Here is a 27,513-nt window from a genome sequence, read left to right as displayed (position 1 = left end):
ACAAAATCATATATCTTCCTGTCCTCACTGAATGCAACGTGGGACACGCTGATTTGTACCCTGGAGGCTATGCCTGAAGCAGACCTCACCCCATCATATGTTACACAGCGTTTACTCGCTGAATGGAAGAAGAGAGAGGAAAGATCCCCCCCATCTCTTCTGGAAAGCTGCAATACCAGAAAAGGAGGGAAAAGAAGGGAAAGGAACCTGAGGCCACAGCGCTAGCCAGCCAGCGATGCTTCACTTGTGGTTCAGCTGGAGATTTGCAAAGAGACTGTGCCTTGAGACCCAAGAGTAGAAAGACAGAGAAGAAGAACACAAGGGCAACACAGAAGAAGGCTCTTCAGACAACCCAAATTGCACAGGTTGCTGAGAAGGGTAATTCTGATGTATGGGTGTTAGATTCTGGGGCCAGTTGTCATTGATGTAATTGTAAAAGCTCTTTTGTGTCACTGTCTAAAACTGAGAGACAAAGTGTATCTTTGGCTGATGGGTCTGTGACCAAAATTATGGGACAAGGTGACTTGCATTTATCCTGCTTAGGAGAAACTGTAAAAGGTGTGTTGTATGTGCCAAATTTACAATCAAACCTTTTATCTGTGGCACAATTGGCTGCAACAGGGTATATCATAACATTTAAGAAAAATGGTTGTGAGATACGTAAACATGGGAAATTGTGTGCTACTGGTATGTTAAAAGACTCCTTGTACATTGTGCAAAATGCAAGGAAGCCAAGCTGCAAGGCTGCAGTTGGCAACACGCCATATCATGACCAATGTGTACACCTGATGCACAGGAGATTTGGTCATGCTAATTTCAAGTATATAGCACAAATGCCACAGCTGTGTGCTGACCTAAAGATAAAACCCTGTGATAAATACTTAGACTGTGTAGTTTGCAAAGAATGCAAAACACTAAAAGCTCCTGTGAGTAAGCACAGTGACAGAGTTACAACTAGACCTTTGGAAATTGTACACTCTGACATTATTGGTCCTTTTGCTCCAAGTCTTGGACAAGCAAGGTATGCAATGACCATCATTGATGATTTCTCAAGATACACATTTATCTACATCTTAAAACATAAAGATGAGGCATTTGAGAAATTTAAAAGTTTTGTGACATGGGCAAATGGAAAATTCCCTAAGCCTGTATCTGCACTCCAATGTGATAGAGGAGGAGAATACCTTTCTCACAAATTCAGAAGGTTCCTAGTGGAAAAGGGGAGAGAACAAATTCTTTCTAACCCGTACACCCCTCAGCAAAATGGTGTTGCTGAAAGAAAGGGCAGAACCTTGCAAAATGCGATGGAATGCATGTTAAAAGATTCACGATTATGTTTTAAGTACTGGGGAGAGGCAATATCTACTGCCTGTTATGTACAAAACAGATTGTATAACTCTGTGATTCAGGACACTCCATTCCATTTGTTTTATGGTGTGAAACCAAAGGTAAACCATCTTAGAGTGTTTGGTAGCACTGCATGGGTTCACATTCCAAAACAGCAGAGAAGGAAAGGAGGCCCCACAACAAAGAAAGCCATCTTTGTTGGCTATGAACAAAGCCAGAGGAGCTACAGGTTCATAATGGGAGAGAAATTAATAATTAGCAAAAGCGCTTCTTTTGCTGAACAAAACTGGGGGAGATTAAATTCTAGCTCTCCAGTTGATCTGACCACCACAAGAGAACAGCAAGGACTTGCTGATGGTGATCTTTTGCCTGATGAGGACATTAAACCAGAAAAGCAAACTGAAGATCTGTCTGATGAGACAGATGCTTCTCAGGAAAGTGATAGGAGTCAAAATGTAAGCCCTGTATTACCTCGCAGATCTCAGAGGAGTAATAAAGGCGTTCCTCCATCCCGTTTTCAGGCTGAAACAGTAAAGGCTTTTCACATATTCACAGAACCTGAGTCTTTAGAACAAGTGAATGCTTTACCACCTGAGATTGCACAAAATTGGCATTCTGCCATGCAACAGGAATTAGCATCCTTGAAAGAAAATAAAACATGGAAACTGGTAAATCTACCTCCCAATGAACGCTGTCTGGGTTGTAGGTGGGTTTTCAAACTGAAAAGGGATGCTGATGGCAAAATCCAAAAATATAAAGCAGGGTTGGTCGCAATAGGGTTCACTCAAAGGAAAGATTTAGACTTTGACAAGACTTTTGCACCAGTTACTAAAGGTGAATCAATTAGATTACTGTTAAAAGTTGCTGCACTAAAAGGAATGTCAGTTAACCACTATGACATTCAGACTGCATTTCTCTATGGAGATTTAGATCACAAATTATACATGCAGCAACCCCCTGGCTGTGAAAAAGGGGAGAATCTAGTCTGTGAACTGCAGAAGTCAATCTATGGGTTAAAACAAGCTGCTAGATCCTGGAACCAAACATTAGATGAAAAACTGCAGAGTTTTGGTTTTGAAAAAGGAAAAGCAGATCCCGGTGTATATATGAAGAAAGACAAACAAGGCTATATGTATCTGTGCATTTATGTTGATGATTTGCTGCTGTTCACATCAACAGAAAAACAAAGGCTTGATTTTGAAGCCTGCATGAAAAGCCGTTTCACATTAAAAAGTCTTGGAATTATAACAACCTAGGTTTGGAAAAACACAGGAAGAAGAATGGTAGCTTTCTGTTAAACCAAAGGGGAGATAATGGTAAAATAATGTGAATGGAAAGACATATAAAGTTGTCAGAGAAGATTGGTTTGCATCTTAATCTATAGTGTAAAAAGGGGAGTGTTGAGGTTTTCCTACTAACGATTAAGACTGCTATTGTACCTAATCATTTTGGCCCGGTGAAGAGGTTGTATTTGATTGTCTCCTCTCACGTGCTTCATGCAAATTGCCTGGGGGGAGGAAACCTGCCCGGACTTGTTTCTTACTTCCTCTTTTTTTTTTTCTCTGCCGGCAATGTAGCCAAGCAAGGCTTGCTCCAAAGGGGAGCTAAGTCCTTTAAATATGTTTTGCTTTTGTTTTGCTTTCTGTAAATAAATTATTTTTATAGAAATGCTTGGTGTGTGACTTTTTTGACCTCTCCTGGGCTAAAGGCTTTCCCAGCATCTGCTAACATTGTGTTCAGTCAGATTCAGTCTTTGTCTTCCTCCAGCGGCGCTCTAGGCGTCTCTTAAGCCTCTTCAAAACTCTCAGCTCCTCCGTGAACCACGGGGAGTGTCGGGTTGGATGAGGCAAAAGAGGCCACACAGGCACGATCCTGTCCAAGGCCCTGGCCACTTCCCTGTTCCAGGCAGCAGCCAGGGCTTCCGCTGGACCGTGCAGCAGATCCCTGAGCACCTCCCCCAGCTCCCTCTGAAACCTCACTGGGTCCATCAGTCGCCGGGGGCGGACCAATCGAACGGGTCCTGCCTCCCTGCGGAGGGGAGCGGCATAAGAGAATCTCAGGGCCACTAGGGCGTGATCTGACCATGACAATGGGGATAGATGCAGCTCTCCCCTCAGATCACGTTGCCACTGCTCCGACAAGAAGACCAAGTCTGGAGTGAGACCACTGTCTCGAGTCGGGTCCCGAATGATCTGGGACAGGCTGATGGCTGCCATGGTAGCCATGAACTCCCAAGCTGCCTCCGAGGCACGACCCAGGGAAGGCAGATTGAAGTCCCCCAGAACCATAAGTTTGGGGAGCTCCACTGCCAAACCTGAGACAGCCTCCAGCAGCTCTGGCAGGGAGGTTGCTACGCAGCAGGGGGGCTGGTACAGTAGCAATACTCCCAGCTGTTCTCGGGAACCCAACTTGAAGAACAGGGTCTCACACCCGGCAACTTGTGGGGCAGGGCCCCTGAAGGCCACAAGAGACTCTTGGATGACAACAGCCACCCCTCCTCCCCTACCCTGGTATCTCGGCTGGTGCCACACCCGAAACCCAGCTGGGCACATTTCCGAGAGGGCTATCCCCCCTTCTGAGCCCAGCCAGGTTTCAGTGATGCACACCAAGTCTTCCCCCTCCTCTGCGATCAAATCGCATATGAGGGGCCTTTGTTGTTAACTGACCTGGTGTAATGGTTGCCCAGCCCAAATACTCAGACTCACAAGAGGTTGCTAAATGAAATCTGATTTATTAGGGAACTTAGGACAAATACAGAGAAAGCTGAGAATGACAGAAAGCGCGCCAAATACAAACTTAAACCCTTCGTTGCACACATAACCCCGCCTCCCTACCAGCAGAGCCGCCTGTCCCAGGTGCTGGCAACTGTCAGATCTTCTAGCCTGGGAAAGTAACCTTGAACACAGGAGATAACCCAAATACATTCCAAAATCACAGCCAAGAGATAAACCCCTCCCAACAGGAACCATCCTCCGGTCAAAGATGAAACACACATCCAGCTAATGACATGCGAAACGTTACGATGTATCAAACACATTGAAACGGCGAACATGACATACCGCCTCCCCAAAAACAACCTTAAGGACCCAGTTTAGAAGGGTAGGCAGAATGGAAGCGGGCAACCAGGGTAGGCGAAGCCACGTCATAAGCCGCGACCCATTCCGGACGAGGGAAATGCTTCCAACGAACTAATACTGTAGAGTATTGCGAAGGCATCTAGAATCTAAAATTTCTTTAACTTCAAAGTGTTGTTGACCGTCAATCATGATGGGGGTTGGAGGTGGAGGCTGATCATGCCATCGGTCAGAACGAATACTTGGTTTGAGCAAGCTGCAATGAAACACAGGATGTAAGCGTTTAAGGTTATGTGGCAAATCAAGCTTAAAAGTCACAGGGTTAATTTGAGCGGTAATGGGGAAAGGACCCACAAACTTAGGTGCCAACTTCTTTGAAGGTTGCGAGGACTTAATGAACTTAGTTGATAAATAGACCAGGTCACCGACTTGAAAAGCAGGATGAGGGGCATGTTTCTGGTCAGCATAGTGTTTGTAATCCGATTGTGCATCAGCCAATGCCTGTTGAATCACCAGCCAGGACTCTGCTAGTTGTGTGGACCAATCCCCTGGCGAGGTCGGTCCGACAGAGGGTTGCGGTAGATCCGGGATGGGCACAAACTCCTTGCCATGTGCAATACGAAATGGGGTTTGGCCAGTGCTTTGATGAACGGCATTGTTGTAGGCAACTTCAGCAAAAGGGAGGAGGTCCACCCAGTTGTCCTGCTGATAATTTACAAAAGCCCGAAGGTATTGCTCCAGCGTTGAGTTTAAAGCCTCTGTGGCCCCGTCCGTCTGTGGATGCCACGCTGTGGACAGGGCTTGCTTAGTTCCCAAAAGTTTGAGGAACGCCCGCCAGAACTGCGAGGTGAACTGTGTGCCCCTGTCTGAAATCAAGCGTGACGGACATCCATGTAGCCGGTACACGTGTACTAAGAAAAGGCGGGCCAACTGGCGTGCGGAAGGAACTGACACGCATGGGATGAAATGGGCTTGTTTCGAGAAATAGTCTTTGACAACCCAAATCACTGTTTTGCGCTGACTGGGTGGTAACTCTACAATAAAGTCCATGGAAATCTCATCCCAAGGGCAAGCTGGGCTAGCCACAGGTTGCAGGAGTCCCTGAGGTTTACCTCCTTTGCGCTTTGACATAGTGCAGACAGAACAGGAGGCGATATACTCCTTTACATCTTTGCGCAAGGTGGGCCACCAGAACTGCCGCTGGACAAGGTACAAAGTTTTTACGAAACCAAAATGTCCCGCCACCTTGTCATCATGTGCACGGAGCAACACGTCTTTTTGCAACTTCTCAGGGACATAGAGACGGTTAGATTTCCAAGCAAAACCCCGGTCAAATGTAACATTGTCTTTGTTTGCAAGCAACCAAGTATCAGTTTTTAACTCCTTTAGAAACTTTTGTTGCAACTGGGAAGGAATTGACAAAGTGCTCGGCGGTCCGGAGTCCGCAGCGGCTGGCTGCTGCGCCTGTGTTTGGCTACGCGTCACAGCCTGCATACCCAGTTGTGGCGTTGTCCACAGAGTGCTGACCACTTCGGGCGCTGCGCAAGAGTCCTGGGGTTGCCGTGACAACGCGTCAGCCAGGAAATTCCTTTTCCCCGGAATAAACTTCAATTGAAAATTAAATCGATTGAAGAACTGAGCCCAACGGACTTGTTTCGGGCTCAATTTGCGGGGGGTGCTGAGGTCTTCTAAGTTCTTATGGTCTGTCCACACCTCGAAAGGGTGATTCGCCCCCTCTAATAAATGCCGCCAAGATTCTAAAGCAGCTTTTACTGCGAATGCCTCCTTCTCCCACACATGCCAACGCCTCTCCGTCTCCGAGAACTTGCGGGACAGGTAGGCACATGGTTTGAGGCACCCTGCCCCATCAGCTTGCATCAATAATGCCCCAATGGAATAATCAGAGGCATCAGCCTGAACCACAAAAGGTTTGGAGGGGTCAGGGTGTTGTAAGATTGGCTCTTTGGTAAAAGACGCCTTTAACTGCTCGAACGCCGCCTGGCAGGCCGGTGTCCACCGCAGCAGTGCCCCTGGATTCTTTACCCTTCGAGTATCCCCCAGTCCTTTGGTTCGAAGTAATTCCGTTAGTGGCAAGGCAATTTCAGCGAACCCCCTTATGAATAATCTGTAGTAATTACTGAACCCCAGGAAACTTTGAAGTTGCCTGCGGGTGCGGGGTCTTTCCCAATCCACGACAGCCTGGACCTTGGCAGGATCCATTTCAATACCCTTATCTGAAATTCTATACCCCAAATAATCAATTTGTGTCTGGTGAAAGGCACATTTGGACAGTTTGGCATACAATTCAGCTTTCCTGAGCTTGCAAAGCACTTGTTTAACCAAGGATACATGTTCCTCCATAGTTTCAGTATAAATCAATACATCATCCAAATACACCAATACCCCTTTAAACAGATGTTCATGGAGTACCTCATGGATCAATTGCATAAACACCCCAGGGGCCCCAGCCAAACCAAAAGGCAAAACCTTATACTGGAATGCACCCAATGGGCAATTGAATGCCGTTTTCCACTCATCACCCTCCTTGATTCTTACACGGTAATAGGCTTCTCTCAAGTCAAGTTTGGAGAAGATTTTTCCTTTGGCCAGATGAGACATGTCTTTGATCAAAGGCAAAGGATATTTATTGGAAATTGAGACTGCATTTAGCCCCCGGAAATCAGTACAGAGTCTTAATGTCCCATCCTTCTTTGGGCGAAAGAGGACCGGTGCCCCCACCGGCGAGTTGGCTGGCTCGATAAACCCACGAGCCAAGTTTTTGTCCACAAAGTCCCTAAGCAAAGTTAATTCCTTTTGCGTCATGGAGTAGATTTTTGGCTTAGGTAATTGGGTGTTGGGCACCAGCTCAATGGCACAGTCCGTTTTCCGATGAGGGGGCAGTTGATCTGCTTCCTTTTCTCCAAACACATCAGCAAACATCTGGTAGTCCACCGGCAGGCCTTCCAGAGGAGGGGCCGGGCAATGCGGAGTCGCAGCTGCCGCTACCCCCACCACCTCCTCTGGGGAATCCCTCCCCTCCGGTGCTTGATAGAATCCGTCCTTAAAGGTGATAGTCCGATAAACCCAGTTTATTTGGGGATTTTGCTGGACCAACCAGGGCACTCCCAAAACCACCAGGGGACCCCCCACCAGAGCCACCACAAATGACAACCCCTCCCGATGGCTGCCCAACTGTAAAGCCACTAGCCCCGTGAAATGGGTGACCGGTTTGCCACCTGCCATGGACCCATCCAACTGCGTAAAGGCAATGGGTCGTTGCAAGGGGAATGTGGGTAGCTCCAGGGCCGCTACCACATCGGGGTGCATCAAACACCTGGAACACCCCGAATCAATCATGGCCCACACTTCTATGGTCTTGGATCGGGAGCCCAACTTTAACTTCACCGTGAGAATGCGGTAACTGCCACTCACCGATGTAGGCTCGCACCCTTCTTCCACCACCTGCCCTGCGGCACCCTTTAAAGCAGGTGGCTGCCGTTTCCCGCCGGCTGCAATAATTCCGGTTCCCCCTCGTCTTCGTAGAACGGCACGCTGTCTCCCTCACTTTCGGCCACCGCTGCTTTCATTTTCCTCGGCAGGGAAGGGGACTTCGCCGTCGACTTCCCGGGTCGTTCCTCACCCTTTGCCTTCGGGCACGCCGCCGCTCGATGTCCCTCTTTGCCACATCGCAGACACTGCCCCTTCGCATACCGCCTCTCTCTCTCCTGTTCCCAGGATCTTTGCCCGGGTCATCCCCCGGTACTCAGCGGGCGACTAGGTTTCACCTCTCGCCCCGACTTCGCTGTTCTCCGCTGGGCAAATACCTCGTGTGCGTGTTCAGCTCTCCCAGCAAGCTGGATCCACTCGTACAAAGTGTACGGGTCATCCCGTCCTAAGGACCAGCGCAGCACTTCTGTATTCAGGCCATCCTTGAACAGTTTGATGATGGTGGCTTGAGACCAGTCATCCACCTTTCCTGCCAGCGCCTTGAACTCCAGCGCGTAATCAGCCACCGATCTCAACCCTTGCTTGAGGTCCTTCAGGGCACGCTTCGCCCTCTCCTTCGCCAAGGGATCCTCAAAGTGCTGCCTTAGAGCCCAGAGGAACTCGTTGAATTTCTCCAGTTCGGGCGCTTCCGACTGGCACATCTGTACATACCAGTCTGCCGCCCTCCCTTTCAGCTTGGTAGCAATGGTGATGATCTTCACTTTTTCCGAACAAAAAAGCGACCCCCACTCCTCCATGTATGCCTTGGCATTTGTTAGGAAAAATGAGAGTTTTGCCGGATCCCCATCAAATTTGACGGGGAAGTCCTTCAACCCACCCGCCGACAGGCTGCGCCCTCCCACTGAGGGTTCGGTGGGTTCTACTTCTCTGGCCGGCCGCCGCTCGGGAGCGGGTGGCGACCTTACAGGCGGCGACGCTAATTCCACTCGGACAGCCTGGTCCCCTTCTCGCGGACGTGCCGCCCTTCTCCGCTCCGGGGACTGCCCATGGGACGAAGGGGTCGAATGCCATTGGCTTGACCCCTCCCGTGTTTCCTTCAACAAACTCAGGTCCAGACTCATCTGTTTCAGGATCGTTTCCAACGAGTCCATTTTTGACTCTAACACTCGGATACGGTCTGGAGTGGGAGAACCCCCTTTCGGCGGCACCTGGATCACTGTAGGGGACAACGGGTACCTCTGCCTCCAGGATGGGCCTCCCACCACCGAGACGTCCCCCCGGGTTTCATCCCAGGTGACCAGTTCGCCCGGGGTGGTTACGGTGGTTTCCGGCGCGGTTTTCATGCCTCCTGCTTCGCCCTCCGACCCAGAACTCGCCTCTTCTAGGATCGCTGAGAGCTCCCCCAGTTGGGGAGGTCTGTCAGGGCGCATCACGGTCGAGTCTGGCTCCCCTTCACTCAACTCCTCACTTTCCAGTAGCATGATGTCAGGTTCAGTCATCGCTAGCACTCTCCCTCACAGGGTCGGGCAAACTTGCCTTCTGGAAAGGGGCCAGCGGAATTTCAAGTTTTAAGATTCTCAGCTTTATGTAATGGTTGCCCAGCCCAAATACTCAGACTCACAAGAGGTTGCTAAATGAAATCTGATTTATTAGGGAACTTAGGACAAATGCAGAGAAAGCTGAGAATGACAGAAAGCGCGCCAAATACAAACTTAAACCCTTCGTTGCACACGTAACCCCGCCTCCCTACCAGCAGAGCCGCCCGTCCCAGGTGCTGGCAACTGTCAGATCTTCTAGCCTGGGAAAGTAACCTTGAACACAGGAGATAACCCAAATACATTCCAAAATCACAGCCAAGAGATAAACCCCTCCCAACAGGAACCATCCTCCCGTCAAAGATGAAACACACATCCAGCTAATGACATGCGAAACGTTACGATGTATCAAACACATTGAAACGGCGAACATGACACTTGGCGTTAAGCAGCAGCAGCCGGAGACCAGGGACCTCAAGGATCTGCTGTCCAGATAATATTTTTAATATTTTTGGTCATATACAGTTGGGTATATTACAGTTATATGCTCATAGCTGGAGCTGTTTTAATATTGAATGATTTAGCAGTTTTAATATATCTGTCTATGTCTATGTCTTGTCCATGTAAGACAAGAAATATGCCATAAGATACATAAGATACAGTATGTCTTATATTGGAGAAGTCCCAGGGCCTGAAGGAGGCACTAGAGAGGATGTGGAAAGTGAAGGCCAAAGTGGTCCCAGTGGTGGTAGGGGCACTTGGGGCTGTGACTTCCAAGCTGGGAGAGTGGCTCCAACAGATCCAGGAACAACACCAGAACTCTCTGTCCAGAAGAGTGCAGTGCTAGGAACAGCTAAGATCCTGCACAGAACCCTCAACCTCCCAGGCCTCTGGTAGAGGGACCGAGGTTGAAGAAGAAACATACCAACCATATGGGTGAGAAGGGTGTGTGTGTGTGTGTACATTTCTATGGGGGGGGAAATCTGTTTTTAATAGTTTTGGTTAAACCACTTTTCAAGAATTTTCTGGAGGTATGCATTTATACTTTATACCCAGGTTCATGGAAATGCTGAACAAGAACACCTTTGAAGAGTCAAGTTTTACTTTTACCATGAAGGGCTATGGCATAACAGATCTATTTGTACACATTTGCTTTTTGTCCCTAGTTAGAGCATAAGAATATGTTCCAATTGGTGATTTTATTTTTAATCAATTAATCCATTTCTACCTTTATTCATCTGTTTTTCTATATATTGATTTTATATTCTCAGGTTAACAGTTAAAATATCTGCCATTAGTTAAAGGTATTGCTGCACTATTGACTTATGTTCTGTAGTGATATAGATGAAGATGTAGAAATATAGGTACTGTATATTGGAAATGATAGATGGAATGTTATTACATCACTGAAGACTACAAATTGAAATGTTTTGATATGTGTTGTATATAAATTATTTTATTTTATGTAGTTAATGATATAGCAAGAGGTTTTTTTAAAAAAAAATTAAAAGCTTAAGTGTGTGTTAAAGTTACTCCTTTTTCTATTTTTGAAGAAGCTCCTGTGCCTGCTTCCTACCTTGGCTGAGCATATGTGATGCTTGTCTTTATCAAACTCATTCATATAAGTCAGCTTTTTTGTGAAACCCTTGGTCTAAGCTTTCTGTTTAGCTGCATCTACATCCACGCCTGCATTGTGAAAGAGTTGTTCCTGTAAGAAAGGGAACGGAGTACAGCAGTGCTGGGAAAAATGCTTTCACTATTATCCAACAGGCTTCATTCCATTCTGTATTTTCCCCTGTCCACCCCACAGAGAAGTGTTGATCTTACAGTGATTAAGTGGTCCTGCAAAAACTGAATTGTGTAAGAAAAGGTAGTGGATGCTGGCTGAAGAACTCATGAGGAGGCCATCAACTTGATAGTTCTGCTTGATTTTTTTTCTTTTTTCTTCTTTTAGCAAATACTGGTTCACTCCCGCGTAAATGCTACCAAAGTGATATTTTTGATTACGGATGGATATTCCAATGGAGGGGATCCTCGGCCCATTGCAGCATCCTTGCGTGATTTTGGAGTAGAGATCTTCACATTTGGGATATGGCAAGGCAATATCAGAGAGCTGAATGACATGGCTTCTCACCCAAAGGAGGAACACTGCTACTTGCTCCACAGTTTTGCCGAGTTTGAAGCTTTAGCACGCAGAGCCCTTCACGAAGGTATTGGATCTAGGTCTGCTTTGTGTTTTCAAGTTCATGGATAATATATTATCTGAATTTGAAATATATGGCCCTTACTCCAGTAATAAATTAACTAGAAGACATTTGTTGTGCAAGTATAACATTGTTGAACTCAACCTTATGCCCTGCCCAAATGTTATACTTATTTTGAAAGTAAGATGTTCATTTTGATTTTAAAAGTAAGAGTTCTCCCAATTGTGATTGGAAGTCTTTACCAGCTTTCATTACCCATGGGAATATAGGTATGTGTGGCAGGTTCAGAAGCATATCTGTTGCCATTATCCCCAATGTCCCTAGAAATGCAATTTTCAGGGCATCTTATTTTTGTAGTTCTGAACAACCCATTCACTTTATTTTTGCATTTAGCTTATACATTTATGAAAAGACTTACACAAGTAGCACTTCGAATGCAACCCAGTCATGCCTCCTCTTCTACTTAATACATTTCTGCATCAAATGAACAGCTGTACCAGATTTTCATTTAAGCTTTTGCAGGTTTTCAGAATAATAAAATATCGAATTGCATTTTATAAAAACAACACAGAGACTTTTGGAATTTTCTCTCAGACTTTTAAAGTCATGATTAAAGAATAAAAGTTTGTGTTAAAGCCGACAAAACTCATTTTGAACCATATGTACAAGAGACTTTACCTGATTAATTTACTGGGTAATATTGTCAGATAAAATTGGAAACATTAAATTGTGTAGTTTAATGAATGAATACAAAGTGTTGTTTGCATGGAAAAATAATTAAAAGGCCTCAATTATTCTCCACCTTTTAAGAATAGAACAATGCTTTCTAAATAGATATATCTTACTGGGGATTAGTTTTTACAACTGATGTCATAGGTACTTTCAAGCACCTCATAATAAAGATCTAAACAGAGATGTTAACCCTCATTCATCTCTTTAGAAAAGCTTTATCAAATGTATACAGTTCTGAGAATTATTTTTTACTGTCCTTAGAGGGACCCAGGTTCAACTCTGTCCTCAGCCATGGGAAAAAAAACTTGGGGCAGTCACTGTGTCTCATCTGAACCTACCTCATGGGTTTTTTGTTAAGAGGAAAAACTGGAGAAGGGAGTGCTGCATATATTGCCTTGAGCACCTGTAAGAAAGGCAGGATATAAATCAAATAAATAAAAAAGAAAGAAAACATGTTGTTAAATCAATGAAACATGAAAGAAAGGACAAAATTTACTTTAGGATACCAAACAATAATGTTTCACACAAACTATGTCAGAATGAATAAGAGGAGTGATCCCATGCTAGTATAGACTTCTGCAGCTCACTTTTATTATAATGAAGTTTGCATAGGAGAATTGTTCAGTGCATTGTACCCATGAAAGTAATTCACAGATGCAGATTCTCTTGTGTTAACAAAATGGAGCAGAGCTATCATTGAGAAGTAACTGATCTCTTACCCTGATCAAATATCTGATTTGCAATTAATCTCTTTTCCTTAAGAATTGAGCAGGAAATATAAATGGAATTTTAAAATAATTAGGAATATTTTAATAATTTTAATAAGTAGGATTTGGTTTCCTTTTGCATTTAAATGAAATTTCTTCTTTTTAAAACATTCTACCTAGATGAGTAGATGTCTCTATTTATTTGCTTATTTATTTGGAACCCCTATCTTGTCCTTCCAAATATCCTAATTACAGATCTGCCGTCTGGTAGTTACATTCAGGAAGACATAGCATATTGCTCCTATCTTTGTGAAGGGACTGAAAATTGCTGTGATACCATGGCAAGCTGCAAATGTGGTACCCACACAGGACACTTTGAGTGTATCTGTGAAAAAGGATACTATGGCAAAGGACTACAGCATGAATGCACAGGTTGGTAACTCTTTTCTTCTATTATATTTACTGAAATACAAGGCTTGTGCTTGGGCAAGGTTATTCAAAGCTTCCCAGTGCTCTATATCCCGGTACCATAATTATGTATCAACAGATACATAATTTACAGAATTTATAAACAAAAATGTGTGATGCCCCTATGATAATGGATTTATGGATAAACAAAAGAAATGAATGTGCTGTCAGAGATGTGTTGGTTAAGAATACAGCATCCCTGTACTTTTGTAGGCAGATGATGCCATGTTGTTGGCTGAGAATAGAGGGCAGTGAGAAGTATGCATCTGAAACTTAATATATCAAAAAGGAAGGTATTTGTATTTGACAACCGAGTAGAAGATTGCAAGTTACATATAAATGGCAAAAACTAGAACAAGTAGATGAATGTATGCATCTTAGCAGGATGTTCATTAAAGAAGAAAAATGAATGGGGAAATTCTAAGATGTGGAAGTGCTAGTGGAAACTTTGGTTTGAGGAATGAACATTTGTCGAAAGAAACAACAATGGCTGTGTAGAAGAGTGTGCTTCTGCCCACTTTGTTACATGGAAGGAAAGCTGGGCATGACAGGAGAAACAGAAAAGTAAATTGAATACAGTGGGAATGCACTACTTGACAAGTCTGTGTGGTAAAACAAAAAGAGATAGGGTCAAGAACAAACGAATACATAGCTGAATACATGTGAGGGACAGTACAAAAGAAGTACATTGAGGTGGTGTGGTCAAACAGAGAGACTGAATGAAGATCAAATCGCAAAATAAGTATATGAAGGAACAAAGAATGGAATTGAAAGTGAGAGGAAAACAGAAAATTGCTGTTTATGTGATCTTCAGAAAAAGGTAATGTATGAAGAATTATATGGAAGTGGTGGAAGCAAGGATGTTTTGCAAGGAAAAAGGTGTGGAAAGGTACAGTGGACATTGCTATAAACTTTATTTATTCATTCAATCAATCAATCAATCAACCAATTAATTTGTATGGCCGCCCATCTCAGCAAGTGACTCTGGATGGTGAACAATCTTAAAATAAATTGAAAACAAATTTAGCTTTCTTTTCTTTCTTTTTTCTTATTTTATGTCTTAAACTTTGTGCCTTGAATTACTTTTTGCTTAAAGTTTCTGTATTGTGCATAATATTGCTTATCCCAAAAGGGAATAGCCAGTATGTACAACTTAGTTATTCTTCAATTTGAATTGAGTAGTTTTTACTATAGTGGCAAAGTACAGGTTAAACATGCAGAAACTCCTGCATTATGTTTGTGACATCTCCACTTAAATGGTTCTCAGGATAAAATGTATTGATTCTGTTTGAGTTGCAAGCCATAGCAGAGGATGAACAGTCTAATGCGGGATATTCAGTTCTGCATTTTTCCAAACTAAAAGCCTGAATAAGACCAGATTTACTAAAGGGGGAAAAGGGCCAAGATGTTAATATTCAGTTGAAGACAATTAGGAACGGAAACTGTGATTAGGTGTGCACAACAACTTCACCATCTACATAGTTTCTTGTCAGTAAATATTGCCAGGATTCCACAGAAGTTTCTAGTATATTGGGCATGTATGACATACTGTGTTTACAGAAATATAAATACCTACTAGAACATCCAAAAATAATAAGATGACGTGTGATCACATGATTGAAGCCCTGCCTCTTTTTTACCTGGCTGATAGCAGCTGCCATCTTGACCTTTTTGACCCCCCAGCAGATGCCCTGAGTGCCCAGGAATGCATTCTTCAGTTCTTCTTAGTATAATTTAATTGCTTTGTATTGCTTGTTTTTCCGTTCCACTTAGTTGTCTTCACTAATTGCAATAATGGCAAAACATATCTAGCTTAAATTAGGCTCTTGAGTGAAAGTAGTGTGAAATTTTTCCATTTGTCAGGGTTTACAGGTAGAATCTGGGGGATGTAATAGGCAAAACAAATAATCCTTATGTTTACAGGGCACAGTCTTTCTCCAGTCTTGCTGCAGTTCTTAAAAAAAATGGAAGGCCACCTATGACCCTTAGCAGGGCAAGAAAACAGAAAACTGCTTGGAAACCTTCTAATGAAGGGGTGGTGCTGCAGGCAAATTTTAAGTGAAAAACTGAATGGCTCATGGTGCTTTAATCATGCTGCTTTGGATTTTCATGTATAAAATACATTATTACTGCAAAGCATACTAATGGACTATGACTGAATCCAAAAGTATGGACTTCCAAAAATCCATCTAAATTCCATTAAAGCTAGGAATTTCTGATGCTAGTGGCATTAGTGAAATAGAAGAAAATTCCTATTTTTTGTTTGTTTGTTTCATAGCAGATTCAGAAAAACTGATATTGTGCCCCTGAAGTAAACAAATGCATAACTTTCCTAGTAATGTTGAACGGTCTTTATGTGGCATTGTTATCATGATACTCTGACTCTCTAATATAGCATCCTATAGATCAGTGTTTCTCAACCTTGGCAACCTTAAGATGGGTGGACTTCAACTCGCAGAATTCCCCAGCCAACCATGTTAAAGCCCACCCATCTTAAAGTTGCCAAGGTTGAGAAACACTGCTATAGATAGTGGTGGTGAAACAGCATACATGGTTCTTTGCCTTTACACAATTGAACAGCTTTCATTATAAACTGTAGGTAAATGTGTTCCTGGCAATACTACATATACTTTCCCAATCATACCAAATTAAATTATTCCTCTCATGGACTGCATGGTTAAAAACAAATCTACTTACTATATAGAAACAGCAAGGTGAATTTCGTTTGGCTAAAAGAAAATGAAATACTTGATTCTGCTGGCTTAGCTATAGCCTTTACAGATCTTGTCTAGAACAGATAAGCCTGTTGAACATCTGGCCTTGCAAAGTTTAACTGATTCATAAGTGATATTTTACTTATGAAAATATCTACTATAATAAGGTAGGGAAGGTTAGCTGTCCAATTAGCATTGAATTATAACTCCCAGCGCTCCTGAACATTAGCCATGCTGATTGGGCTTGCAGTCCAACAATTGGAGGACCGTAAGCTGTTCCTCTATATTACCTCTTTCTGATTCTGCTTAGATTTTGTTCAAAAACATTTCACTCCAAATAAAGCAGTGCAGTCAGGTTTATTTTATTTTTTAAAAAAAGGAATAGATGTTTGATCCAGTATTGTAATTGGGGGGGAAGGAGGGATAAAATGAGGGGAGGAAAGAGATTGAGATCTGTTTGAAATGTAAAACAGTTGTGCAATACTATGTAAAAAAATAAATATTTGGATTGATCCTGTGTGATCAGCTTAGTATATCAAGGAACTATGCTGATTCTTTGTGCCTATACAAATATATCTGCATCCTCCAAATACAGAAGCTGTGGTGGCTCATTTAAGGCTAGGTTTGTTGCGGGTTGTCTGGGGAAGACTTGGACAAAGCGGTGTGACATATTTTAAGAGTAATCTCAGTGGAGTTTTCCTACATGTTCTATCAAGCTACCTTGAGCACCATTTCACAGAAAGATAAGATACAGATCCAACAAAATTATAAACAACAGTTTGTTTTTAACAAAGATTTTGGTGAACTCTCTGTTTTGAAAGAAACTTAATACTCTAGCAGCTGCTCTAAATTTTGCACACTTTGAGGGAAAGAGAGAAAAGTCTTCAGTATCCTTTCATAATTTTTGGACATCACTATTTCACTTTCTCTTTTTATGTATTGAAATGTTATGCTCTACTTTATCTGATAACACAAGAAGCTTAATTACCAAAAGCAAAAAGCAAGAACCCCAAAGCAACCCACCAACAACCTCCTACTACATTAAACTGGATAATGTAATCCCAAAATAGAACCAAAAATCAAGATACTATTTTTTTTTCGCAAATAGGAACAGAATGAACCTTCTCCAATCCCTAGCAACTAAAAACACATTAAAAGTTGCTAAATATAGAAAATCGTCCATCCAACAAGGAAGAAGTTCTACAGTTTGAAAGTTACCACTGTACCACTGAGCTAACACTGAAAGCTGTTGAAGCCAATTGATGGCATTAGACTTCAGCAAGGTACCAGGATTCTCCAACGTCATAAAACAGACATTAAACCTGTGAGCTAGTATAAACTGTGAAGCTTAGGTGAGGATGTCCTTTTTCTACAGTTTCATTTTTATCCACCTCTTGCTGAGATGAGTATGAGTATCCTCTCCTCTTTAGGACATCCTCTACCCATTGATCAGATGCATCTGTTGTCATTGTAAAGGTCTTTGTATAATAGAAGGATCAGTACAGAGCAGTACATAATATTGTTCAAACCTTGGCTAACATTTTCCTGTTCACTTCACCTAGTTTAGTTTTGTACCTGGATACTCTATAGTCAGGTACAGAGTTCTAACAATGTGTGGACAACTGCCAAAATAATCACATTAAATGGTTGGTCTTATACATGGAAATCTACAATGGCATCTGCCTTTGGTTTCTGAGGAGAAACACTACCTTGCCCAACTAAATAACCCAGAAAGTTAACCTGATTTTAACCTAACTGTTATAAGAATGTCCCACCTCTTTAATATACTTTAGTAAAGTTAGCAGATATGTTCTTCCCAGCTATTAGGGGAGAAAAACACAATGTTTTCTTAAAAGGTCAGAAACTATATCTGCTTGTCCCAGCCGAGACATCAGAGAGAATCTCAGTCACCCACTCTTACTCTAGCATATAAATCCACTAAATCCTAATTTAAGGTCTTTATTAAAAGCAACTGGCTCAGCACAGGGTAGCAGGATCCTCCACATCAAAATATATCACTTTCCCTGAGATGTTTATTAGATCATAGGCTTCATAACTTCCATCACAAATCTCTGGAATCACTGTCATCAGCATTGTTGCAAAAGTATGTTAACCTTATCCCAGGTAGCCTGTACCTGTTGATAAATATAGCATGATCTTGTAACATTAATCACATCTTGCCCCCATCCTCCCCAAATAATTCTGACTCCATCTGTAACTAATCCTCCCCATCACTGCACATCCACAGAGTGGTAATGTCGTTTAATATTGATAAGGTTTGTTCTCATAAAAATTAAAAACCATAGGTGAGATGGTACAAGATTGAATTTATGTACTGCTGAGTTTGCCTTTGAATAATATACACTGTGCCACTAAGGCCTTCAGTTAGCGGGGATGCTGGAATTGGAAAAATATTTTGTAATAAGGACACCAGTTGCACTGGTCTACGATTGTGTGGTATATGTGCTCTGGGAGGCTAGATCATTGGTATTTAGAGTGCAAAACACCACATATTTTATGGTGAACACATAGATTTTTGTTGATGAATTTTGATGAATTTTATCATAGGTGATACAATGATGACTGATAGGGAATGAAAGAGGAGGCATTTTATCACTTCACATATTATTTTCAGAAAATACACATCTGCATCATTTCTTGCATATACAAGCTGGCTTGGTGCCAGCTTTTTAGTACTGTTTTGAGACTAAAATTATTAAAATAATGATACTTCTTTAAAAATCTGATGGATGAGTCCATGTTACTGGATGGAAACCAATAATTGTCTTTGCTTGAACTTTTGATGACTTTTGTAGTGCCTTCTGTTGTAATATGGTAAGAAGTATCAAATAATATTCCTGTATCTTATCCAAAGAGTATAATTGTCCAACTGCCTAGAAATTGTTTTTCTCCCTTCTTTCTTTTTTTCCAGAGTGACTTAATGTTCTAAATTAGCCTAGTGCCTTCTAGATGTGTCTGATTCCAATTCCCATCATCCCCAGCCAGCAAAATTCATGCTGGCTGAAAATAATGGAGCTGAAGTTCCCAGGAAGAGTTTCTAGAAGGCTTCTGCTTGTGAAACAAGACTTGAAAGGGAATCACGTGCCATTTTATTTTGGACTTCAGTTATCAGTCATATCGCTTGCCCGTAGCTAACTGCTAAATTGCCTTTAGTAAATATAAATATGTATATTTAAGGATTGCAGGGTCCAAGGAATTGAGCCTTCTGTTGTAGCCCCACTTCTTTGGATTTGCTCATTGCCAGAGATGAGGCTGTCCTCTATCCTATTGTATTTTTAGGTAAGATACTAAAACCTGGCTTTGTAAGAAAGCCCTAGGAGGGGAACTAATATAAGCTAGAATGCCCATTTTGTTCTCAATGGCATTAGTTTCTTTTTTAGTAATGTGCTATTATTTTGTATTTTTGTTTCCATTTTAATACATCAATTTTGCATTGTAACCCTTTTACTGTAGGCAGGGTAAGTAAAACAGTCAGATACCCATTGGACTAGAGCTACACATAAGCCCTGTAAATAAATGTGTTTCTCTTCAAGCTACATATTCCTGATTTCATATATGCAAACAGAGATAAGATAACACTGGCAGTTCCCATGAGTTGCTGTAAAAAGAACCAATGAGCTAAATCAGGATTAGGCTAAAGTGGCTGTTTTTGGCAGGAGAGATAAAATACGTTTTAAAAAAAATTGCTCACCAGAAAATTGAGCAGGCTCTTTTGTCTTGCTTTCAAACTGCTCATAGTCATCGCTGTAAAGCGGGCCTTCCCCAAACCGTCATCCTTCAGAAGCAGAAGTTGTCAATAGTATTGGTAATCGTTTGGAGAGTGGTGGTTTGGGCAACCTGTCTGTGCTTCACTCGCTAAAAACTTTTAATGTTCTGCTGGTGTAATGTAGGTTATGGTAAACAACTATCCTGAAATACTGAGAATAAAATAATTTTCCTTCCAAAACTACATGGAGCTAGAGTTTTAGCATTTGGCATGTGGATGTTTCTTTAACCAATGCTTATGTTTATTTTGTCTGCTCCTAACAGCAGTTCTGTCCAGCTAGGTGGCAGCATCCAGCTGATCTTGGCTGAACACAAAAGGCTAGATAAATCAGATTTAGTTAAAATTCGGATCAGAGATCACCAGGCAAGACCAGGATGTAGGCTAGATTGGGAAGTCAAAAATAGAAAAAAAAAAAAAAAACCCTTTCATTCTGTTGCCAAGAAAACTACATGTGCATTGTCTATGAAGTCACCAGGAACTGCGCTTGAGTTTAAGGGAGACTTTGCTTGTTAGGAACACTTTCTTCATCTTGTCCTTCAACGTGTGGGTTCTACTAACAGAGAGCATACACTTGTATATTTTTAGCTACTGGATATTTTATATTGGGATAAATTGCAATCTGTGCAGACCAAAAGGCTCCAGAAAATATCCATGCTGGAAGAAACATCTGTAATGGATACCCCCTCACTTTGAGTAATTATAAATCATGATGTACACATGAGCCTTGTTACAGCTGTTTTGTCAGATAGAATACTTGTTTATTATAGGCAATTAGTAGGTGGGAATAGCAAGGGAACTTATAATACGGTTATGTGAATGTGGTCAGTGCTTTACAGGTTACAAAAGGATTGTTTCTCTTGACTTTTTTTAGGTGTACAGTTGTTTTGACTTGTTACCTCATGATTATTTATTTTATTTATTTATCAAATTTTTTTGCCTCCCATCTCGTGTACGATGACTCTGGGCAGCTTACAAATAGTAAAAATAGCAAATCACAAAAACAGTACCATATAAATACCTAAAAATATAAATACATATACAAAATATACAATATAAAATATAAAATTCCAGATGGGAAGATCTTAAACTTGGCACCCTCACAGGGCCAGCCACCCCCATGAATAACTCCCTCCTATCCCAGGCCAGGTGGCATAACCAAGCTTTTACTCCCTTCCAAAAGGCCAGGAGAGTGGGAGCCTGTCTTACCCCTGAGGGTAGCTTGTTCCAAAGGGCGGGAGCTACGGCAGAGAAGGCCCTCTTCCTGGAGCCTGCCAATCAGCAATCCCTCATGGACAAGGTCCATAACATGCCTTCTCTGCCTGACCAGGTGGGACAGGTCAATGTAACGGGGGTGAGGCGGTCCCTCAGGTAGCCTGGACCCATGCTCTGTAGGGCTTTAAAGGTCATAACCAACACCTTGAGTTGGACCCGGAAGCAAACCGGTCCCCAATGCAGCTTGCGCAGCAACAGTGTTATATATGCCCTTCTAGAGGCTCCTAAGACTCCTAAGCACCAGCTGTAGCTTCCAGATACTCTTCAAGGGTTGCCCCATGTAGAGCACATTGCAGTAGTCTATGCGGGAGATGACCAGGGCATGAGTGACTGTTCGGAGGGACTCCCGATCCAGGAAAGGGAGTAGCTGGTGCACAACATGAAGTTGTGCAAAGGCTCCCCTGGCCACGGCTGCCACCTGCTCTTCGAGCAGAAGCCATGAGTCCAGGAGAACCCCCAGTGTCATGAGCACTGATGGTGAGCAGAGGGGGCCCCTATCCAGGGGGGAAAACGCATGTGTAGTAGCGAGGAATTGAGCAGTCATTCAAAGAGACACAGAACAGACCCACCTTGACTTTTGGGGTTTATCTGTATGAGTTTTCTCATGCTTCTTCAGTTTGTTAGGATTTTCTATCTAATGTAGCAAGTAATAAAACACTAGAGACTTATTCCTCATCTCAGCGTGGTTCCTGCCTGTTAGGACACCCAGGTTCCGCACCAGGTCTGTCTCGGGCAGTGCAACCCATCCAGAACCAAAGATGGTAAATTCCCAGAAACAGAGCCAACCCACAGCCACTCCATCTAGCCAGGGTTCAGCTGAAGCCTGTTGTTCCCCATCCAAACCCTTACAGCCTCCAGGCACCGTGAAAAGGAGGCAACAGCATCACTTATGTCACCCAGGTTGGAGACGTATAACTGGGTATCATCAGCATATTGATGATACCTCACCCCATGGCAGCGGATAATCTCACCCAGGGGTTTCATGTAGATGTTAAATAGGAGCGGAGAGAGCACTAAACCCTGCAGCAGCCCACAATGGAGGGGTCGTGGGCTGGATCTCTCGCTCCCTATCAACACCAATTGGGACCGGCCCTGGAGGAAGGAGGTGAACTAGCCCAACACTACGCCACCCACCCCAATCCCTGAGCTGACCCAAAAGGATACCATAGTCGATGGTACTGAAAGCTGCTGAGAGGTCAAGAAGAGCCAGGATAGATGCACTGCCCCCATCCCACTCTCACCAGAGATCATCCATAAGTGAGACCAAGGCTGTTTCCGTCCCATATCTGGGCCTAAAACCCAACTGAAAGAGGTCCAGATAATCCATTTTATCCAGGACCCTCTGGAGCTGCAGTGCCACCACTTTCTCAACCACCTTCCCTGAAAAGGGGAGGTGGGAGACTGGACAAAAGTTGTCTAGAATGGTAGGGTCCAGTGATGGTTTCTTGAGGAGGGGATGCACCAGCGCCTCTTTGAAGGCCACTGGAAACACTCCCTCCCCCAAGGATGAATTCACCATCGCCTGCACCCACCCACCCACACGTCACCTCCCGAGCTGCCTTCACCAGCCAGGAGGGACAGGGATCTAGTTGGCAAGTGGTGGCATTTACAGACCCAAGAACCCTGTCCACTTCCTCAGGCCCAACCGGATCAAACTGTTCCCAGATAAACAGGCAAGTACGCTCCCCAGGTATCTCCCCAGACCCTGCCCCACTCATGGCATCCAACTTGGAACAAATCCAAGCGATTTTGTCCTCCAGATGCCCAGAAAACTCCTCAGCATGGCCCTGTAGGTGTGTTTCTAGATCCACCTTCCTTAAAAGGGATCAAGTGATCTTAAACAGGGCTGTCAGGTGGCATTCTGCGAATGCAATAAGAGTGGAGAAATAATGACATTTCGCTGCTCTTACTGCCACAAGGTAGGCCTTAACAGCAGCTCTAGCTTGTGTTCAGTCGAGTTTGGTCCTTGTCTTTCTCTAACAGCGTTCTAGATGTCTCTTAATCCTCTTTAGAACCCTCAGCTCCTCCGTAAACCACGGGGAGTGTCGGGCTCGATTGGACAAGAGAGGTCGCATGGGCGTGATCCTGTCCAAGGCCCGCCTGCCTCCCTATTCCAAGCAGCAGCCAGGGCCTCCACTGGACCGTGCAGCAGATCCTTGGATGTAACCCCCAGCTCTCTCTGAAACCCTGCTGTGTCCATCAGTCACTGGGGGTGGACCAGTCGAATTGGTCCTGCCCCCTTGTGGAGGGGGGCAGCATAGGAGAACCTCAAGGTCACCAGGGTGTGATCTGATCATGACAAAGGGGACAGATGTAACTCTGTTCTCAGATCACATTGCCACTTAGTTTTCCAACAAGAAAACTAAGTCCGGTGTGAAGCCACTGACTTGAGTTGGTTCCTGAATAATCTGAGACAGGCCCATGGCCGCCATGGTAGCCATGAACTCCTGAGCCACCTCTGAGGCATGCCCCAGGGATGGCAGATTGAAGTCCCCCAGAACCATAAGTCCAGGGAACTCCACCGCCAGCCCTGAGATGGCCTCCAGCAGCTCAGGCAGGGAGGTGGCTACACAGCAGGGAGGCTGGTACAGTAGCAACAGTCCCAACTGTTCTCGGGAGCCCAACTTGAAGAACAGGCAGTGCCCCTGAAAGCCACCAGAGATTCCCGGATGACAACAGCCACCCCTCCTCCCCTGCCCTGGGGTCTTGGCTGGTGCCATACCGTAAACCCGGCCAGACACATTTCTGAAAGGGGCACCCCCCCCCAGGCCCAGCCAGGTCTCAGTAATACATGCCAGGTCTGCCCCCTCCTTGATGATCAGATCACGTATGAGGGGGGCCTTCTTGTTCATGCTCCTTTGTGTTTAGTTTTTCAATCTAAAGGACTACTGTACTTGGTCTCTGTTTTGGGTGAGCTGTTCTGTCTCTATCTGTCCTTTGTTTTGTAATGGTCCGATTTGCTGTTTTGTTTTTTTCTGACTGTGTGAGAATTAGCCTCCACAACATTCAGTAAAGCAATAAAAAGATTTCAGTTTACAGAGTTAAAATGCATAGGTATTTGGGAATAAAATAAGAATGCCAAAGAACAAAATGGTGCAAACTGAAGTAACGGAGAAAGTTTCAACGAGTCATTTCAGTGCTTTCTCACAAGTATAATTATATTTAATCCTATTGCATATGTACTTGATAATAAAATTTAGGATTATACCAAAAAAGCCTACACACCCGTGAAGTGTGAGCACTTGTATTTAAGCTATGTATGCCCATGAAGTATTTTAATGCATATATACCAGCTTAATTTATTTTTGCATTGAATTATCACTTACTTAAATATTCTCACATTTATAATTTATTCTAAACATTATTGTGGAGATTTTGTCCCATCCAAATCATCAGGATTTCTTTCCAAGTGAAATCTGGCAATGTTTATTATTCAGACCTTTGAGCATTCACTCTGAAGTCTGTTCCACCAATTGCAGTGTGGTTTGTGTACATGTAACTGTGAAAAGGACTGAAGTCTTAAAATGGTAAATAAGGAAGCACACTTGTTTTGTTTCGTGAATTAAAAGCCAATCACAGGAAATCCTGTTAGTTTCTACAAGCTGTTTATTTCATCTGTTTTCTCTGTAAATCAGGGTAAGCACGGAAAAATAGTAAGAAATAATAAGCCACAGAAATTTAAGGCATACTTTTCTATCTAACAAACTATCCTTGCTTTCACTGCATCTGTATACCATTTCATATATTTCTCTTTGTTCTTTAAACTTCTCACCAGGAACTTGTAAACTTTAGTTTAAACTTTCTCAATCTTCCCTTTTTAGATTTATATGCATTCCTTCACCATGAATAATGAATATGAATAAACTTATGCTTAAGTCACATTTTCAAACAAAATTAACATTCTTGTTGGTTCTTTACTTTTGTAATGGCCCAATCACTTCTTTAACCTTGCATCTTGTTCCTGTCCATCCTTTCATGTCAACTAATGTTTATTTATAATGTTGTACAATTTTTCATAAAAATCTCTCCATTATTCCCATCATTGTAGTATAACATGCAATCAACCTATGAATTCTACTTTCATCCACATTCATAGCAACTTACATGAGACCAATTCATACATTTACATATTTATATTATACAATATCACACATTTCATCCTGTTCATTCATTACTAACTTCTTCAATTTCCTGCATGTATTCATCAATTCTACTCCACAAGATCAGACACCTTCATTCAGACTATCTCCATCCTTCCCCTTTCACTTAGTTTCACAGTCATGCAGCATAAATATTTTGCTTGCTTGCTTTGCATTTGTTAATACATGTTCTTTGCCATTTATTCCTTTGAAACCCCAAGTCACAATCTTCAGGATGCTCCTGTCATCACAAGAGGGGCTCATGGATATTGACTTCTCCCATTGATCTTAGGTGTGGTCAATCAAGATTTCCATACTACTCCTAAGCAGCTAAAGTGTAGACACATTCATGCCGCAAGCTTGTGTAGTGCTGGCTTTAAGATTTTTAGGTTGGATACCAAAGAGGGTGTTTACAGGGAAAGAAGCCAGGATAATTATAATTAATAAAAGTTTAATAAAGCCCCAATACTTACAACATCAGAGATATCCTATCCCAGTTAGCCACAGTGAGCCTGGGTAGCAGTGAGGAGGGAATTCCATGGAATCAACTCACAAAAAGGTTGCTTTCGTTGGGCAAGTTTTATGGCCCTTCAACCTCCTCCCCCCGCCCCCCACTATTGCTTACTTTAGGCATTGGAACATTACATACTAGTGAGGATTAGCTACAGTGTTAAGTATCTAGCAGGTATTAGGTGCTTAGTCAAGAGAAAGGTGGGAAATAATTATCTAACTGGGGTTAGAATGGGAAGTTTGTTATCTCACAGTTTGTGAGAGTAAATAGGAGTTGGCTTGTCTAAGCAGCCTGTCTTCTTACTGTCAAGTTAAAAATTCAGGTCAATCACAGGATACTGTGCTGAAAGTACCAGTAAGTTGTAGCACATTTTGACCAGTATGCTTACAAGGTCAACCAAACCAATTTTCTCCTAAGCATGCTCACACTATTCTATACAAGATAGTATCTCAAACCTAGAGACTGCTTCACAAGCCAACCAACTACAACCAAACACCCCCAACTAGGAGGTATATGCAGTGTATTGACACATGCTCAGGCTGTTTTTTTAATTAGATTTCCAAATATTAATGGATTTTTAAATTGGAAACATTCTGGCTGCAGAATGTATTAAATATCTTTGCTATTTTCTGTCCAAGCAATAGGCATGTTACCGTGCATAATGATGGATATAATTCATACTGAATACAATATGCTGAATCAGTTCATAGATTATGAATGTATTCTGAAAACTCCAGAGGTCTTCTAGATGAATTAGAGTTTTATTTATCTCTTTGCTGGCATCTACTGATCATATGGATTTTTGGAACCTCTATAAAATAGGATCTCAGTTACAGTTTTAACCGAAGAAAGTGTATATGTTCTGTTAATAACAAGTTAAATCACAGTAATAGGTCATGAAATTATTCAGCATACAAGTTTAACACACCTCAAACAATGGAAAACATCAGAGAAACATTTTGCAGGAAATGTTAGTCTTGCTGGATGAGAGACAACAGAAATTGGCGGTGATTTTGTAATAAACTAGGGACGCGGTGGCGCTGCGGGTTAAACCGCTGAGCTGTCGATCGGAAGGTCGGCGGTTCGAAACCGCGCGGCGGGGTGAGCTCCCGTTGTTAATCCCAGCTCCTGCACACCAAGCAGTTCGAAAACATGCAAATGTGAGTAGATTAATTGGTACCGCTTCGGCGGGAAGGTAACGGCGTTCCGTGAGTCATGCTGGCCACATGACCCGGAAGTGTCCTATGGACAACGCCGGCTCCAAGGCTTAGAAACGGAGATGAGCACCGCCCCCTAGAGTCGGACTCGACTGGACTTTACGTCAAGGGAAACCTTTACCTACCTTTGTAATAAACTATATCTTTTATTTTAGTGGGGTTTTTTTCATAAATACTATAGCATCTAAAATCAACAGAAGAACCTTTTAAAGCAAAATTTTACATTTATGTTTCTTATCAGTAGCTTAATCATTCTTTTGGTACTACTGGCATACTGCCTGTATTTAGAGCATGTATCAAATTAGAAATGTTCATGTGGTTTCAGTGTCAGCTTTAGACCATTCATAATCATTAGTAAA

General features: G+C 42.8%; 1 protein-coding gene across 1 annotated transcript in view; it reads left to right on the top strand.

Moving 5' to 3' along the window:
- The window catches only part of SVEP1 (sushi, von Willebrand factor type A, EGF and pentraxin domain containing 1), a 131,403-nt gene that overhangs the window by 8,216 nt on the left and 95,674 nt on the right, over positions 1-27,513 (top strand). The window contains exons 2-3 of the mRNA XM_063294984.1: positions 11,358-11,613; positions 13,302-13,478. Of these exons, the coding sequence (XP_063151054.1) occupies positions 11,358-11,613; positions 13,302-13,478 (433 nt within the window). The remainder of the gene's footprint in view (positions 1-11,357; positions 11,614-13,301; positions 13,479-27,513) is intronic.

This window comes from Candoia aspera, chromosome 2 (genome assembly GCF_035149785.1).
Source record: "Candoia aspera isolate rCanAsp1 chromosome 2, rCanAsp1.hap2, whole genome shotgun sequence".
Classification (NCBI taxonomy): Eukaryota; Metazoa; Chordata; class Lepidosauria; order Squamata; family Boidae; genus Candoia; species Candoia aspera.
This window is presented reverse-complemented; position numbering and strand designations above follow the sequence as displayed.